The sequence below is a fragment of the Rhamphochromis longiceps genome, linkage group LG9, assembly GCF_057381845.1.
Source record: "Rhamphochromis longiceps isolate RC_006_pf linkage group LG9, R_longiceps_female_GT1.1, whole genome shotgun sequence".
NCBI classification, from domain to species: Eukaryota; Metazoa; Chordata; class Actinopteri; order Cichliformes; family Cichlidae; genus Rhamphochromis; species Rhamphochromis longiceps.
Genome location: NC_140565.1, coordinates 8930495 through 8949960, shown reverse-complemented (window position 1 = coordinate 8949960; position 19466 = coordinate 8930495). Strand labels below are relative to the sequence as shown.

At 43.8% G+C, this 19466-nt stretch overlaps 1 protein-coding gene across 2 annotated transcripts in view; it reads left to right on the top strand.

Moving 5' to 3' along the window:
* LOC146661639 (partitioning defective 3 homolog) overlaps positions 1-19466 on the top strand; it is a 357664-nt gene that overhangs the window by 233630 nt on the left and 104568 nt on the right. For both annotated transcript variants that reach the window (XM_085418158.1, XM_085418157.1), the window contains exons 17-19: positions 1576-1724; positions 11072-11305; positions 15392-15599. In XM_085418158.1, the coding sequence (XP_085274284.1) occupies positions 1576-1724; positions 11072-11305; positions 15392-15599 (591 nt within the window). The remainder of the gene's footprint in view (positions 1-1575; positions 1725-11071; positions 11306-15391; positions 15600-19466) is intronic.

The window sequence follows — 19466 nt, the reverse complement described above, 5'->3', positions numbered from 1 at the left end:
ATTTCTCACTATTTTTGCTCCAAAAAAGCTGCGTGCCCTTTTTGTCCCAGCTGCTAGTTTCTTTAATTGCTCTCACAAATCTTAGTGTGGTCGTCAGTTCTCTGTACCTGAGTGACGGCCCCTGTGTGATTCCCACCTGCTGGTTTCTCACTTTCACCTATGTTGCCTCCATTTGCAACTCAGCTCCATAACCCAATACCAGTGAGAGTAAATGAAATCTAAATTCAGGCTGAAAATGCATCCTTTCCCATCTGCACAGCCTCAGTCACGCTCCGACACATGACATTTGCAGAGACAGAAAAATACAGGCCATGCTCGCCCTTTTTTTTTTCTTCTTTTTTTTGCGGGGCTCAGAATGATGAGAGGAGGAAAAAGCGAGGGATGATGTATAAATGAATAATACATCTGTGCTGTCATTCTTCTGTTCCTGCTCCACCTCCCTCTCTTCCTGTGTCATCTGGAGATGGTCCTGCGAGACAGTCTGATCTTAGTTGGGATTGTCAGGTATGGTTGACGGTAAAGCAACACATTGACGCCAGCCCCCTCTGCGACACATTGAAGCAGCTCTCTTGTTAAGTGGGGTTGACGACCTAAATAAGAATTGTTTACATGGAAACGAGTGCAGGCACGCCTGCAGTTAGCTGATATTCCAAATACCGAGGACTGCTTGAAGTAGCATCTGCTCCAAGAGGATACGTTTACAAATATCTACTTCCTCACTACTCCTGAAGTTACATAGTTGCAGTTACGGCTTTCGATTTTGCATAAAAGCTCCACAAATCCAAAGAAATGTGATTATTTGATGAAAATTCTGCTGTTATTTAAACGTTCGTGTACGAGCACCATGTGAACAAAAGAAATGGCTGCATGTAGCATTTATTAGATTTCACTGATGCTGCATCCCTACCTTCCATCTGCCCTGAAATTGCAAAGCGCTTCTCACCTAATTGTAAATGCACGTCCCTGCATGCAAATGCCAGTGTCCGCCTCTCTCGACCTCCTTTCCCTGCTCCCATCCGATTTTCAATTAAGATCCAGACAAAGATAGAGGATCTCAAACGGAGTGTGCTGCAGTGGGATGGGCCTTGCTTCTGCTCCAGACGTCCTGGAGGAGGGCGTTATTTGAGTGGCCGTGACCCCAGAGAACCCTCACCTTACCTGGGGTATTATACGCATCTAGGCCAAGGCCCTGCCTCCCACTTGTGGTGTGTCCTGAACCCACTAAGCATACGTGTAGGTGTCCTTGATGAGGAAAGGCTTTGAAATGAAAGGTGTGTGTGTGTGTGTGTGTGTGTGTGCATATTGAATGTCGATGGTCATTATCTGATAGCAAAGGGGTATTTTAGGCTGAGGTCTGGGGTTGTGTGAATATTAATAGGACGATTTTATTTCTCAGTCTTATCATCAGGATGTCTCTTGGCCATGTAAGTGCAACTTAATGAACTGTGTAGATGACTGAAAAAATATGTCTTCAATAGAATTATCTCCAGATGAAAAGAGTGACTCTACACTTGCCAGTATCTAATACTTCTACCTCTTTTTGTCCCTCTGTCTTTTTTTCCTATCAAACTGTAGTTCGCTCAGTCCGGACGCAGACCCTGGCACTTCATTCCAGAGGGAGGGGTATGGTCGCCAGAGTATGTCGGAAAAGCGCACGAAGCAGTACGAGAATCCTGCACATCTGGAGATCATCAAGTCTCGCAAGTCCAAGAGCATGGATTTAGGCAAGTGCTAAGCCTGAACCATCACACAAACACACATCTACAGGGAAAAGTTTGACAACTTGGGGAATGGACTACACTTACTGTATTTCCTGCCTTCTTGTCTTAGCAGTTTCCCTTTTTGCACATCTTCTCTCTCTTACACACACACCAGGGCCACCAGAGCTGACTTGGATCATGTTTCAAATTTATTGTCTTGCCCATGGACTCTTTGGCAAAAGGACAGGAGAAAGCAGGACTGCTGTGTTCATGTACAAAGGGCCGATTTGTCCATCACCAGAAACCTGTATTTTCCTGAGCCTGTGGCGGTTACCTGTCAGTGTCCTGCTAAATGACAAAATATTATTTTCCTTTCTTTTGCATGATTTAGTCCAACAGCATGCATGTCAGTATATGCTAGAAAATACTGGTAGCTTAATAGTTAGTGTGCAGATATGATCATATGTTCAATCTTGTCTCTGCAACAAGTTAATGGATTTTTTTCTAAGCTTAATTTCAGGCAGATTACTGATATTACACAAAAGTAAATTCACCTCATGTACTACTTTTTTCTTTTGAGCAAGAAGTGTTTTTCTGGTTTGGCATCCTAAGCTTGGCCGTACAAAGAAAACAATCCTCTACCTTGTGATGACTGCGTGTCTCCTTTCAATTTTTTTCCCACTCAGCACGGCTAATCTGGAGGTTTGTTTGCAGTAAACAAACCTCCAGATTGTTCATTGTCACTCAGTGCTCCTTTCACCTGCTGGACACCTCAAACGCATCTTGAACTTGTGACTCCTCAAACACTTGCTGCTCACTTTATCCTGCTTACCTCAGTAAATGCACTTTCAAAAACAGTAATACACACACAGTCACTTCAGTCCTGTCCAGCCACCACCTCTCCTCTTTTGGCCTCCATTTCCCATGGCCCTTTGTCCAGTGGACCATGGATAAAAACACAAGCGCAAGTGCACAATGCTTAGTGATGGGAGAGCCAGTCAGATGCAGGCCTACACAAACACGCACTGGGCAAGCACACTCTCAAACAGACAAACTGTATCCAGGGAAGACGATGGTGTGAACTCCAAGCTTCTCCCGCTGAGACTGAAGCAGACGCTGCCTTCTCTCGGATCACTGACCAATCACAACAGATAACAGCCAACTCTTTTCCACATGGAGCCCAGAGACCTGTAGAAATCTTTGACTCGCCCACAGACTGGTGCAGGTCTGGGCCACTGCACCGAGCTCTGTGGGGTCTAGATCCTTTGTAATACCTTCTGTCCACCATTGAAACTTTTCTACAAACACAAAGTTCGGGAGAAGAAAACCTTCAGCCATCGGATGGGTTTTGTTCAGCAGTTAGTTGGCCTGAAATGGTTTCCATTAAGTTCTCAGTGTTTAAAATATAATTGGATATTACTGAGGACAGGAAGCGAGTAGAACGGAAGGGATGCTAAGATAAGGCTTTGATGGTGTTCTCATCATTGCAAATGCACATGTTATCAATGAGTTTAATCAAAAAAGCTTCTTAATTGTTTCAAAGTGGAGTCTTTGCGTGTTTGTTTGTGCATTGGATTAGCTGCAAACTACAGCTTTTCTTTCTTTCTTTTTTTTTAACAAAGATCCTGATTAATGTACTCATAAGACGGCGCCTCACACATTCGAGATAACCAGTGTAATTGATCTTTTACAAATCTCTGTTACTGCTGCATTATTTCTTTATCAAGATCCCTCTGTGTCTGTGCGCAGGCGTGCCTGTAATTTTTATTACATGAAATTCAAAAAAACTACCCCCCCCTCCCAAAAAAAAAAAAAAAATCACCCCCTTCCCCTTTCACTGGGCCCAATTGAGTTTGTGAAATATCCAGCTGACAGAAATCCTTGCCAATACAAAATCATAATCCATCGATGAGAATATCACAGTGTTCAGATGGTTCAGGGAAATAACAAACTTATTCCAGTCATAATAACTCTTGTAGCTGACGTGGTTTCCCCACAAGAAAAATTCAGTCCTCTTTCAGTCAATAGATGAAACACAAGTGCTAGACTTAACGTTTGAAATGAAATACACATGGTTTGTGATTTGGCACGTGCCCAGTCACCGCACTTCCATTTATCTCAGAGGAAGACGCTGCTATGCTATCATGCTTATTCTTTTTCTGAAATAATTACATGAAAGCTGCCCAATGCAAAAACGACCTCAGGGTATTGTGCGAGTAGATCTGAAAATGAAGTGAGCCAAAGAAAGTAGTGCCAGCGCTCTCCCTTAAGCCGTGCCTTCGCCACACAGCTGGACATTAGAACTTAGCTCAGCTAGCAGGTGTAAGAATACCGCTCTGCTTTCTCAATAGCGCACTAATAAAGCCGCTCTCTGCTTTCAAATTACTCAGAGGAATAAAAAAAGTAGTTAACACGCTCAAGAACGCTATTCCCTACTGACTTACATTTTATTCCGTCACTAGGTATTTTTCCCTCCTTTTAATGATGTTCCAGCTGCTCCTAAATCTCATCAGCAGATGGATTTCATGACTTTGAAACCCATCATTGTTGAAATATGCTAAACGGGTCGGACACCCTGCAGTTCAATCCCATTTAAATGGGGAATAAAATTGAGTGAGAGAAGAAAAGGGAAGAAAGCGACGTGAGGTGTCGGCGCTGGCAGTGAGACGTTAGCACATGCCGGACACTTTACCTCGTGATGGACGGCTCCTTCATGAAGTGTAAGACCTGCTCCTCTTGCTTTGTGTCTGCGCTTCACTTTCTTATTTCTTTGTGTGCGTTTCATGACGTTGTGCAGACTGCACTAATGTTTGTTTGGTCCTTTTAAGAGTAGCACAGTGCGACAAGAACTTGAGCAGAAATAAGCTCTGAGCCCTGCCGCCGCTAATGAGGTCAATCGATATGATGTTCGGTTCCATCCACGGGTCAGTAATAGAGATCGGAAGAGCAGTCCCACTCTTATTCCATAACTAGCTCATAACCAGCCATTATTGGATTTGTGATCTCAGCCCCCTTCAGATGCATATAACCGAGGGTGCTGTTTGAGCTAATTTCAGCGTGATCAAAAGGGTTTTTTTCTGGTGCTGAAAGGGAGTTGAATGGCAGTGAATAGAGGCTTGGTAACTAATTTGGGAACCTGTGCCATTGTGCTCGTTCTGCAGTGCAAATGACTGAAGAAAACACTCATTACTCCATGTGAAGGGCTGCATGGAGCCTGGCAATGCAGTAGCATTTGCAATAGAAAGATGTTCATTTGCAGGTTGGCCTCTTCAGCTTCTGCAATTGATCCATCACAGCCAGGTTGGTTTGAATGAGGCTGAATAAAACAGAGTGCAGTCACTCCATTAAACTGACATAGGATGAAATGACTGAATCTTGACCACTAATTAACATAGTTGTTGTTTTTAGGGAGTATTTGAACAAAACAAGAATCTAATGTGTGCCTAAACTGGGTATTTCAGTGTATTTCAAATTAAATTAAATTCAGTAATTCAGTTTTATTTTTATGCATTAGCACAAATCACAACAATAATTACTTCAATGTTTATAGTTAGGGCTGGATCAGGTGAGCCTGATCCAGCCCTAACTATAAACTTTATCAGAAAGGAAACACTTTAAATCTTTAAAGGAGAGAAAGTGTCTGTCTGTCTCCTGAATCCTAATTTGGAGCTTTCATAGAGGAGCCTGAAAGCTGAAGGTCTCTGCCTCCCATTCTACTTTTAAATACCAGAGGAACCACAAGTAAACTAGCAGTCTGAGGTCAAAGCGCTCTCGATAAGCCACATCTCATAGACTACCAAACACATGAGTGGAGACTTTCCTTGTAGAAAGCTGGCAGCCGATCCAGTCGCAGATAGGCCAGTGGTAGTAAATGACAACCTGGTAGATGTTTTTATGCTTACTGTAATTGTGAATATATGTTCCAGCCAAGTCTACCACTAATCCAGTGAATTTCCAGTCTTGCCAGTAGAGTTGTCAGCTTCTTTAAATGTAGGAAAAGTACTCTACACTGAACGATGATAAACAAACCCCCCCAAAAATTTACTGGATTTCTTTGAAGCCTGAAAAGTGCACATCAAAATATCCAGCATCCTTAATTGAGATGTTAACCAAGTCCGGCTCATAATGATTTCCTGTGACATATGCTGAGCGTGTGGAGGACGTCCTCTGTCGGGCTAATGGTCCACAACTGGCAGAGACATAATAGCGCAGCTGACCCAGCGACGCCTCACTTCCACTGGGATACCTGGACGTGGCCTTCCTCTGACCATCTTGGAGGTTATTTTTAACATAATTACCCTTTTACCACCCTCCTTAAAGCCCCGACACTCTGAATAAATTATGTGTAATGGAGCCCCTGTCTGTACACAGATCTTTACATGCAAGGGTCCGTGGTGAATAATGGCTGCAAAGCATAGTTTTTAGCTGCTCTAATTATACCATGGGCTTCTGTCCCTGTAATAACCACCACTGATTTATTCATGAAGTTTGCCACACTGCCCCTTTAACGTTTAATGGCAATGGATCTTCTCCAATTAACTGTCCTTGCCCTTAATCTGGCTAAAGTACGCAGCACGCGGGCCAGGTTTGTTTGCAACCAGGTGCACTTTCACCCCATTTAGTCTGATTGTCTTTCTCTTTGTGTATTTCATTTTGATGATTTTCATTTCTCCTCCAGACGTGCAGGGAGTGGCAAACTCGTGTCTGTATGCAGTTGGGGAAATATGTATTTTCATTCCTCTGAATAAGAAGGAGATGAGGAGCAGAGCACCGAGGTTTCTGTTGTGTGATAGGAATCACATAATAGATTGGCACACAGAGAGCTGTCCGTCAAACCCTCCCAGGAGAGAGCCGGGGCTGCTTCTGATGAAAACAAAGGCAGGTTTGAGGCAGTTGGGTCGGTGAGCAAAAACCGTCTCTTTGCCTCGCTCTCCCGTTCTCTTTGTCTCCGCGCTTTTCTCAGTTAACTGCCGCGCCGACGAGAAACAATGGCGAGCAGGACTGCGGCGCGGAATACCAAGCAGGAGGATAATTCCCTGTTTCCGAGTACAGCAGATGTCATTTTTGTTCCCTTGAACTGTTGCATCCCGTGCAGGTCTAACTTGCAATCCCATTGTGTCAGCCATGCACCCTGGCATCTGTGTGTCCGTCGTTGGCAGGCTTTAATGCTTAAGCCTCAAAAAAAGAAAAAAAATCCAACTTTACATGGCATTTGTACTGGATTGATTGAGTTTTATCCTCAAAGGATGAAACACTCCATCATTTTTCTGTCATGCTGTTTCTGTGCCTATGCTTTCTTATAATGAATTTTTTACTTCAGGCCGTCCTCTCTTGTCCTTTGCAGGATGAAATTGCTTCTTCAAACGAATTAGATGATTTTTTTTTTTTTACTTGCATTCAGTTGGTCTTGTAAGTCTGTTTATGCTTTCCTGGCATTGATATTTGTCATGCTAATAAAATGGACCCACCTCCACTGAGAAACTAAAAAGTAAAATGAATCTTTGGCTGCTGCTACCAGAGAACTTTTGACCTCCTAGACATTTGTAGCGCGCAGTAAAGTTTCATTTTACTGTCCTATGCAGCATAAAAGACAGGCATATGAGATCTCCTCACTAAGTAGGATGCAAAATTATATGATTGATGCTTGAGTGAGTGTAGGCTCTCATGGGACTGAGCACTTTCATTAAATTTGGCAAGGAGAGAGGAGAAATGGTATGGTCACTGGTTTGGAAGCCACCATTGGCAAACAGATGAGCTTTTAGCCTGTGTGTCTTGTCTGACTTTAGATCTATAGCTGCTACGGATGAGGGGGAAGCACTCATACTCTCACTAAGGGTTCATTGGTAGCAAATGCAGCAGAAACAGGGATGACTCTTAGACCCAAAAGATACTACATGTAACATAACTTACTCCTTTTAAAACAAGTCCCATGCAACTAGTACGCTATACTAACAAAAGTATTCACTTGTCTGCCTTCGCATGGATATGAACTTCAGTGACCTCCCATTATTAATCCATAGGGTTTAATGTAATGTTGACCCACCCTTTACAGCTATAACAGCCTCAAGTCTTCTGGGAACAACCTCCAAAAGGTTTTGGAGTGTTTATAGGAATTTTTGACCACTCTTCCAGAAGAGCATTTTTGAGGTCTGTAATAATGTTGGATTCAAAGGCCTGGCTCAGAGTCTCCGCTCAAATGCTTCTCAAAGGTGTTCTATCTTGTTGAGATCAGGAGTCTGTGCAGCCCAGTCAAGTTCTTCCACACCAGGCTCGCTCATCCATGTCTTTATGGAACTTTCTTTGTGCACTGGTGCACAGTCATGCTGGAGCATGAAGGGGCCATCCCCAAACTGTTCCCCCAAAATTGTGACCATGAAATTGTCCAAAATGTCTTGGTATGCTGAAGCATTAATAGTTCCTTTCACCTTTAAACAGCCGAGCCCAACTCCTGAAACAACCCCACACTTAACTTCACACTGTTCTCATGGCAACCTCCAAACCCAGACTCATCCATCGGATTGCCAGGCAGAGAAGCGTGATTCTTCACTGCAGAGAATACGTCTCCACTCTTCCCCACTGGACTCCTGGAGTCCAGTAGGGAAGAGTGCATCCAACACTTTGCATTGCACTTGGTGATATAAGGCTTGGATGCAGCTGCATGGCCATGGAAACCCATTCCATGAAGCTCTCTACACACTGTTGTCTGTCTTGAGCAAAGCTGAGTTGTTGTCATTCCCAGTTGCTTCCACTTTATGATATGATACCACTAACAGACCATTTAGTAGTGAGGAAATTTCACAACTGGACTTGCTGCACAAGTCGCATCCTATCACAGTACCGTACTGGAATTCACTGAACACCCGAGAGCGACTTATTCTTTCCTGAATGTTTGTAGAAGCAGTCTGCATGCGTAGGTGCTTGTTTTTATATACCTGTGCCAGTGGAAGTGACAATGATTCAATGATTTGGATGGGTGAGTGAATTCTTTTGGCAATATCTTCTTTAGTTGTGTAGCTTAAATGGTATGTACTAGTAAAAGTAGTTGATAGTCATTGTAGGTTTGTAATATGATTGGTACAATGATTGTAAGTAGCTGCAGGGTGTGCATTTTTGCACTGCAGGGAAAGTGTTCCCTTTTTCCTGAGCTCTTATTTGTTCTTCTGCAACTTTTGTGCATTAACACACTCATCCTGTCTGGAGGTTGCATGGGGGGAAGTGTTAGAGGGATTTATTTTCTTTGCCTAAAGATCCACTGGGATCACCCAGCAGCAGTGGGATATGCCTCATTTAGGCCACTTTAAACACGTCGAAAATCCTTGATTGTATAGACGTGCGAGTTGGTGAATTTTGTTTCTGTGCTTGTTAGGGAGTCCCTGCGTGGGACCCACACATGCAAATAAACTCAGGGTGTTCTGTTCAGTGGGGCTGACGACAGAACAACATGTGCTGTTGAAAACCAACAGGAAGAGCTGCAGAAGACATTTATTTACACCACCTGAAGCCACAGAGGAAACACTATTTGTGACATGTGTGGTCCAGGGGGAGTCATAAAGACACAATGCCACTCTGTCCCCGAGTCCACAGACATTTGCTACACCCTCAGAGAGCCTTTGGGGCTAATAAAATAATTGAATTAACAGCTTAATCCTTATTACTGATTGCTTCCTCTGCATAGCCTCACAACAAGGCTTCACTGGCACATAGTCAGAAATCCATCTTGTTAAGTTTGACAGCGTCTTACTGTATTCTGAATCAAAGCACAACAAAGGGGACGGGAAAAGTCAACCGGGTTGCTTGTTTAACAACTGGTGGGTGAGGTAAGAGCTCCAGGGACCTGATGGACGCTCCCCAGCAAAATGAAATACCAATACCTGAGTCGCGCTCCACTTACATACCCTAAACAAACCCCCGGCAAGCATTGGAAAAATAATTACAGATGTGTGGGCCTGGCTCAAATATCAGAGAGGGTGGCTGTTTAACATTTGCTCTGCTTACCACGCAGTATCAATCAGCTCCACGCCCTTTTAAGGAGATATTTTGCCTTAGGTTTGATACCATTTACATTAGCATCTCTGATAATTTTGAAACTCTAGCTAATGTCCCAGCGTTTGTATCATGTGTTGCAGTAAAAACTGCATTTCTTGCTGTATAGTTTGTAAATAATATATAGGGAATGATATATGGGGATTCTAAATATTACATTATAGTTTGCATTCAAATATTATGTTACATTTGACCTCTGACCTCACTTTTACGTCTCACATCTGCCAAAGAGAGTATCGTGGAGATACGTGCCTGGTTATTTAGAAACATACTGTTATTCATGTCAAGTTATTTACAAATCAACACCTATTATACATGACCTCCTGCTACATAATGTTTGTCTGATCAAACCAAACATCCATCATACTGCTCTTATCTGATTTTGTTGATGATGTCACAGTTAGACATTAACAGTATAGTTAAAGGTATTTAAGTGCTTGGGCAGCTACTGCCCATACCTACAGTGACAGTCTTTCCATTGTCACCAGTTGGGCTTTTGTGAACTGCGCTATAAACTTCTTAAAATAAAATTTCAAGAGAAGAAGAGTAAATGAATGTATAGAAAATCCAGTACTATCCTTTTAAAAGTAAATAACCGCCAAGAGAGTGAGCTCCCTTGGCGGAGGTCTGCGCTCTCTGAGTGTCTCTTGTTAAACGTATGTACCCTTTATGATATTACTCTCCGTCACTGCACAGAAAGCCTTAGAAATGAAGCCAAGTACTACAGTTGTGCGATGTTGTTTGTGCTTCTGAACACTGCAATACGACCTGCACTGAAGATTAATGGATGTAAAATCTGTTCAGCCTACATGTCCTCGTCTTTTTCCCCTCACCTTGTTTTATCTAATCTCTCTTGGAGAAATTGAGTTAAAAAAGAAAATTAAGTGAGAACCGCTGATGGAAATTTTTTTCTTTTTTTTCAGAGATACAGTTCATCTCAGCAATTTGTGAATATGCTGTATTAGAAATTTCTTATATTTTAACATTACTCTATAATCACTCCGCTGCTGTGCTACATTTGTGTCTTTGATAGCGGGCCCATTTATATGCATTATGTTTCAGCCTCTTAATTTAACTGTGCAGACACAAAGACAAAGGTTGAATTATAATTCCCAACAGGAAAATGTCTCGCTGGAGATGTAATACTCTGTTCTCATTTCACACACTTCATTGGCCGGGCAATGGCATCATTTGTTTTTCATGTTAATTGCTAGACTCGCACCTTCTCGTAACTCACCATAATGACAGCTTTTAGCTTTTTTTTTTCTTTTTCAGAGGAGTTCTAATCATATGCCAGGTCTAAGTGACTTTATTTAATCTTTCCATAGGTTCTGCAGAACAGCAGGTCGGGCCTTCCCTGGGCCTGAAAAAATCCAGCTCCTTGGAAAGCCTCCAGACGGCTGTTGCTGGGACAGTGCAGAATGGCGAGATCAATGTTCGCAGGTCGCGCTCGAGGATCGTCAGGAGCCGAGGCTGCAATGAGAGTTTCCGCGCTGCGATTGACAAATCGTACGAGAAGCCTGCTGTTACTGCGCCAGAAGAGGAGAACAGCGTGGACACATGTGAGTGTTTGAAACGCCGTTTAGGTAGAGTTTCAGTGTTGATGCAGAATACTGTGCCCAAGTTTGTGGTGCTAAAATAATGAACAATATAAGATATCAGTAGGTTATTACAAAGCAGTTCAGAATCACACATAAATGTAGGCCAGTTTAGTGATACTTTCACAGATCCACTGCACAAAGCACATCAGCAATAGGTGTCTAGGTTATGGACTTATGATTATTCACATAGTGTGGAATTGCTTTGGACTGTTCCAACATGTTAATGTTGGTTCTGATAGAAAGGTGTCAGGATAGACAGTGCATCACAGTTTATTGCGTATGGGGCTGCATAGGTGCAGACCAGTGAGGGTGCCCATGCTGATACCTGTCTGCCAACGAAAGTGCCAACAACAGGGACATATGCATATCAGAATATATCAGATCTGGACCACGTAGAAATAGAAGAGCGTGCCCTGGTCTGATGAGTCAAACTTTCTTTTACATCAGATAGCTGTGTGTGTGTGCATCGCTTATCATGCACTGTGCGAAGAAACAGTATGATTCTTTGGGCAATGTTCTGCTGGGAAACCTTGGGTCCTGCCATCTATGTTACTTTGACACGTACCACCTACCTAAACATTGTTGCAGGCCATGTAACCCTTTCATGGAAATACAGTTTGGAAATACAGGATAATGCACTCTGCCTCAAAGCATAAAAGATTCAGGAATGGTTTGAGGAGCACAACAATGAGTTTGAGGTGTTGACTTGGCCTCCAAATTCTCCAGATCTCAATCCAATCAAGCATCTGTGGGATGTGCTGGACAAACAAGTCCAAACCATGGAGGCCCCACCTCACAACTCACAGCTAACATCTTGGTGCAGATACCACAGCACACCTTTAGGGGTCTAGTGGAGTCTATGCCTCGATGGGTCATGGCTGTATTAACAGCAAAAGGGGGACCAACAACAATATTAGGCAGGTGGTCATAATGTTATATGCAGGGGTGCACATAAGTGGTCCGCAGGTGCGCATTCGCTGTCAAAATTAAAGACGCCCACCAGATAAGAAGTTGCAACGCACGTTCATGTACATATAAAGGCAGTGTTTTTGTCCTCTAGAGTGGGATTTTCACGGCATATTCTGCACCACATCTCTGTGCGTTCATCATTTGTTTGAAGCCAGCTCACCTCCTGCAACCACTTTTCTGAGAATACGCGCTTCTTTTGCGGTTCGGACTACGCCTGACATTTCTTTGGAGGTGGAGGAACACCAAAGTCATTGCTTAAAGGAGCTTTCTTCTTCGAAATCTTCAAGAGTTCTAAACAAATGTCTGTCCTCCTCCAGAAAATCTTATGTACGCAAACGTTGTAACTTCTTATCTGGTGCACGTCTTTTATTTTGACAGCGAATGCGCACCTGTGGACCACTTATGTGCACCCCTGGTTATATGTATGTGTTTGCTCCTCTTGGTTTTGGCACATATACGACAGAACTTTGTCCGGTATTTCTTCCATCTGTTTGTTTACTTGTGTACCTGACAGGGCCTAAAAACCACAATTACTTTAATTCATTTAAAATATGAAGAGAGAAAAAGAAGAACTAGAAAGACACCCTACCTTCTCTTTCAAGGCATGTATCCTTCACTACTTAGTGTTTGATAACAAAAAGACATGCAGCGCATACAGAGAGACAGCCGTCTTACGTTTTCCGACAGGTAATAACACCACAACACCACAAGAGTAATCACTCGATATAAATTTCCATTCACCATTAAAGGATTCCATTAAATGAGCTGGGGGGACATTTGAAAAAAGAAGGAATTATTTGCCTGAAATGCTTTGTTCTCATAAGCTCTGTCGGCAAGCCACTAAATACAGTCTTATCTCGGCAAAGAAAAATGGGGAAAGCAACCGATTTCCCCTGCCGCTGTATATTGCATTCTCCCCATGATATTCAAATAACTCTGTTTTTCAATTTAGATAAAAGCAGCCAGTCTGTGCTTGTCACCGAGGTTAATAGTCAAAGTTGACAGATAAGCCTCTGCCTTCCCCTGCTCCCAGACTTTTATTTACATAAAATAAGAATGTGGCATCACCTAAAGAAAATGTGTCCCCACAAGATATCCCGCTGGGCAAAAATGCACTTTCCCTTGTGCTACTTTGTGTTGCGTGGTTCGAGCAAAGAAAAAAAAAAGAAAACGGAAAAAAAAATCGTCTGTTCTGTGCAAAAATCCCTTCTTTCATTTTTTTTTTCCCAGAATAAGACTGGCAATTTTACTTACGTCTGTCATAACCTTTGCTGACAGACCGGCTTAGACGTCCTTGATTTATTAAAGCAAGAAAGTTCACTTGTAGACTTTCATGAAGGTGACGAAATGTTTCTTGCTCGTCTGTCTCTGTGAAATGATCTTTCGCTGTCCCGACGCTTTCATCAGAACCTCTGACGTCAGCCTTTTGCTTCTGAGCTCCATTAAATTGCTGCAGACGGCCTCACCTTTTGATAACCGGTATTAAAGGCTTTTGTGTATTTTTCGCTTCTTTCTCTCAACTTTGTAATATTTAAAATTGATTGCCTTTTTTTCTTTTTAAATCAGCCTTCACTTTCCCTTTAAATGAGTCTTCCTGCTAAGTCAATAAGACAAATTAACCTTGGTGCAAAAGCATGCAGATATATCTACATTCACACATGGATGCATTTGCACACATGCGTAAGCACTCATGGCTGTAACTGCTCTCTGGGAGGCTCTGGATTACATTGTTTTGGGTGTTATCTGCAGCTTGGCATCACTAAGCAGTAGCAGCATTAGCACCACTGCTAATCTCTGTCATTTAAATAGCCAGATACAGCTCACAGCTGCTATTCACTCTTAAGTGGATGATAAGCGGGCCACCAGATTGAGCGATAGAATCGGCGCCCATCCAGAGCCCGCGACCGAATTTGGGGAGGTGGGGAGGGGAGGGAGGGGCTCCGTGCAGAGATGAGTTGTAAGAGTGTGCAGGTTTAATCTGCCCCGCTTCGTTCTCTTGTTTCGGCTATACACAGTGGCTCGCGCTCAGATTCCATTTCAGTAATTTCCTCCGAGATGACAGCTGAAAGAAATAGCTGATAGCTCCTCAGATCACAAGAGAAAACAAACCCCACTGTTCATCCTTGAAATGTGAATCCAGCCGCTCCTCCTTCTCCTCAGTCTGCCTCATCCCGTATTCCAAAAATCCATCACGCACCCCCCCTCCACCCCCTTCCCCTTCTCTCCCTGCGATAAGCGCTTTTCGCTCCTCCATCAAAGGAAGAAGTTGGACAACGACGCGCAAGACTGTAATAAGTTGTAATCTGAAGGACATCTACCTCATGTCTCCGCGCCAGAGATGGAGCGCTGACAGGAGCGACGCCGACCGCGGAGCACACCGTATTTGCAATTAAGATCCCCGGGAGCCTTTTTCGAGATGATTTAAATGTATAATTACTGACAGATTAATTACATTTTTGCACATCGGCTCTGATTAGGTGTGATGGAAACTTTGAGTTTAATCAACCTTGCATCACCTAAGGAGTGTGGTTTCAGTTTGATGTCTGGGCTGAAATGAGTTCAAATGTAATTAAGAAGCAGATTCATGAGACATCGCAGCGCGCTCTGTTTTCACAAGTGTTTTTTTTTTGTGGGGGTTGGCAAAATGAAGTTCTCTTGTGATCTTTGAGAAATGTACACAGACGAAATAACTTGAGGCTTTCAGCTAAAGTAAAAATGTGTTCAGCCCCAACACTAGTCCCAACTAGTCTACAATGTAAATATATTCTGCTCTAATGAGGCAAATGTATTCAGTGTGTTTTATTCAAAGCTGTTATACCTTGTGGGACACAGTTTTAGTTTTTTTATAGTTCCTCTGATGTTACTAAGAGGAAAAAACCCCAAAGTGATGCTTTTTCACAATAAAAGAAAAAGCAGTGTTGTTGAGTACTTATTTCAATTATGACACCGGTGATCTGTGGGGAATCAAGTCAAAGTTTAATAACTTTTTCTTTTTCTTTGTCTTTCTCTTTCTGTGTTTGCATGAATGTTTCCGGCATTTAACTCCCACTCCTTGTTGCTTTTATCTTTTCACTCCAGTGGATGATGACACAAGCTCCCGATCGGGTCAAGAGTCCATGTCCACCAGCGGTGACCTGACTTCGGGCCCCTGGCTGAATGGCAGAGACGACAGACAGAAAGATCAGGAGAAGTCTGGGGTGAAGGAGAAGAAGAAGCCAGAAAGGGAGAAAGAAAAAGACAAGGACAAGAATAAATCCAAGAAAGGCGTGCTGAAGGGCTTGTTCAGGTAGGAACCAGACGGAGCTCAGCTCAAACCCCTAAACAGCTCCACCGTCCACTGCCACGAGCATTAATCACTATCTGCTTTATTTAATTCCACTCACCACATCCGCCACTGGATCATACGGAATTTGAATGCATTCTGTGGATGTTGCCGGCGCTAATCAGGGACCCCTCTCCTTGAACCCTGCAAGGGGAGGAGAGTTATCGACCTCAAGGGCCTCTGGCACTTTTGAGCCAGATTATTTTTAATAAGGGCGCCATGTTTTATTCATAATCCCGTGCACGTGTGCCTACTATCCAAACACACTCATCATTTGTGAACCAGAGGAAAATGTTCTGTGCTCATGCCGGAGCTAACGGGGGGGGGGGTTGGCTTTGAGAATAAAAGACGATAAAATCGACTGCAGGTCGGAGTTAGTTGTTGCCCGTGGCTGGTGTTCTCAGCGGCCGCCTCATCATGCGGTAGCGAGATTTCAGGAGCAGGCTGTCTGGGGTGGTATGATTTTGTTCTTAACATCTACAGATATTCATCGGTATAAAAAAACCCCAAAACTATTTGAAGCAAAAGTAATTTAATTAGCACTCATCACAACTGCTGTAGGTCCTTCAGTGTTGTCATTACCACATCATGCCGCCTAATAACTTAGAGGCTGGGAGATGTTGTGGGCTGTGAGGTTCCTCTCCCAGTCTGGGAAATAGTTTCCCTGGCAGAGTTCTTCATCCTGAGAAGACAGTCACTTTGAACTGTGGACAATGCAGTTGGACAGTGTGAGGAGAAACACGCAAAGGGAAGTTGATGGAAAATAAACATCCCGTGGTGGTTTCTACCGAGCACGTCTGTCTGCCACAAGCAAAATTAGGAGTCACGTTAATTATTTCAACTCCACGCACATTTAAATATGGCATAAATTAACGGTGGAGGTGGTGCGGGCCGTTATCGTGCCGTGAGTCGTTTTCATGTGGATTGCTTTAATGGGATTAGTTAGCATATCACGGCGCACGCCTCAGTAATGAACAATAAAGATGACAAGTGTGCTTTGAGGTGATGATTGAGGAATGTAGGAAGCTGTCTTATCTCCCATTATTTTTACTTTTCTGATTTATTTACTTACCCGCCTCTTATTGCGTAATGTAGTGTGAAAAGCTCGTGCGTCCCAGTGTCGTGGGCGCGTAAGTCTTCGTGGGAGGACAGAGAAAAAAGCGAACTGCAATCCAAATTGACAGGTGAAATTTGAGCCACGGGTTTGACACCATGACATGCAATCAGCACCGTTGGCAAACCGTTATGAGTGGCTGTGTGCTTGGCTTGATAGGTGTCTTCTGGGTGATTTTTTATTTTTTTTTGAAGTGCATGTTGGCCCTTGGCATGCCCTCCTTGGCCTCATCATCGTTCTTCATTATCTTTGAGTGCCACAGCCACTTAAGAGTTGGCACGCGACAGGCCTCGCTGACACTCCCCCCATGCTCTGTGCATTTAACGCCAGCCCCCGTGCCTCCTGAATATTAAAACCGCGACTCCATGACTCCGAAACCTCGTCGTCTATTTGCTACTTCTCTACCTCGAACTGCATTTTCTATTTAAAGCTCTCAGACCTGCACATCAACAATGTCCTCTTCTATCCCCTCCCTGTTCTTCCTCGTTCGAAAACATCATCGTTTCAGAAAGTTAGAAATGGCAAAGAGTTGAGGTGAGAATGAACGAGTCCCACTGGATACAACAGCAAACTCTTTCTATAAAGAACAGTCTGGAGTGATGTGAAATGCCTAGCAGTCAAAAGGGAGGAGAGGGAAAGAAAGCGAAAAAGATCTAACTATTGTGTGTCTCACTTTTAGCAGTTCCAAAAGTTTTCCCTGATTTCAGAGTGAAAAGTTTAACTTTGCATGACAAAAAGGTTTGGCTGACAGTTACTCGAACACCCGGGCTTGCGTGCCACAGAATTTATATTAGCGTGCTTCACGTGCGAGTGTCTCGCCATTAAATCGCTGCATCGTGGAGACATCCTCGTTGGGTTAATCCTTTGTGCTGCTTGTCTCGGCGGTTTTCATCTGCATAAAATGGATAGCCAGGCAGCCACTTTTTCCTGCATTTCTCACAGATGCATGTTATAGCACTCCCTCTAAGGAGATTTCAAGGAGTTTGCAGTGCGATGCAATTTGAGCTCATTTGCATGCAGGACTTTGGACGGCCTGATGAACGTGTAGCGCACGTCCACTTAATGGACAGCCTGATTGGAAGTGCATTAACATTGGAGCCAGGGGGAAGGAAGATGGCCTAATATAGGGTGGGAGAGGAGGGGGAAGAGTGGGAGATAAATACAGCGAGTGCAAGAATGGCTGAACGTGTGCAAGAGGGTGATGGAAAGAAAATTGACTGCCTAAAGCTCAAAGCAGGAAAAAAACCCCACTGCAGTGCACAGCCTTGGCTTCCAAGCCCTTCATACTGTACAGACTGTAGGCTGGGAGGCTTCCTGGTATACAGTCCTGTAACATCCAGTAATGGATAGCCCATAATCTCATGAATGGATAGCAGTACGCATCTATGCATGCTTCCACAGAACAAAAAACAAGCCCCAGGCAGTTTGACATCGCTGTTATTTCTTGAATGTCTGCTGGACGCATGCATAGCTTGTCCACTGATGCATCATATAGGGAAGAGCACAGGGGAACGCATCATCCACCCCCCAAAACCATTGTATGTGATTATTCATGTCCTTTCTAGTGGATAACATGTGATCATTACTTTCCACTCCTATCAGTTTTGTTTAGATGTTGGAAGCGTTGCCCACGGCTCTGTTAGCATGCTAGCAGACAATGATGTCTGGGCCAGCCTGGGAGATTCCCCTCGATGTACCTAATGAGGTGCTGTTTATCTGCCGTGTGACTGATTGACCGCCTCCATCAAAGCCCCATCTCCATTACTGTGGTGGAAAGGAGGAAAAAAAATTGTTTTTTTTACATTGTATATGTATATATATTAATTTAGACAGTAGGCATTATTAGTGTGGGTGTGCCTGTGAAAATGTATTTCTGTGTATTCAACCCTCTCTTATTGCAATTCAGTTAACAGTTTTTTGTTGTTTTGAAATGCAACAGACTATTTAAAAACGTAGGCTAGCATTATCACTGGGGGGGTGAGGGTTGCAAAAAAAAAAAAAAAAAGCTGGGATGGGAAATGGGGAGCAGAGAAAGGTGGGGGTGGGGTGGGTTAGGGTGGAACGAGAGAAGGAGCGTGTGCACTGGAGTGAACTGGGGCACCAAAGAAGAGTGGGAAAGACGGATGAAAAGGAAACGGGAGAGGCAGAATGAGGGAAGAAGGGAGCACTTCAGAGCGACAGTCACGGCATCATGCTACTGTCCGCCTGGGGGGGGGGAGACCGGGGATCTTTGGCGATGCGTGCCTGCGCTCGTGCACGTGCGCACGCGTGCATGCTCAAGCTTCTTCAAGGTGCATGTAAGATTTGCACGTTTGCATGTGTGTAATGTGCGTTTGCCTTGTGCACGTTAGATGAAAAGACTCTGTTAATGGGATGTGGCACCCTTCCTCCCCAGAGCTCCCTCAGCCATTCACACTTACTCCTTTTTTTTTTCTTTCTTTTCCCTCCACCCATCCTCCCCACTGATCCACCAATCTGATCAGCGGCATGTGTCTCGCTAAGCCATCCCACACTGGAGCTCAGTATGACAGCCATGCACCCTCCACCCCTTTCCATTCTCACCCCAGGGAGCTCATCTGCCTGCTCCGCCCCATAAATGCAATCCCACTCGAGGCTACACAGACAGAGATGAGGGAGAACCGGGAGCTGGAACGGAGGGTTGCTTTCCATCCCTCAATCTTTATTATTCTTAGGTAGCACGGGAGCGCACTCTCGGC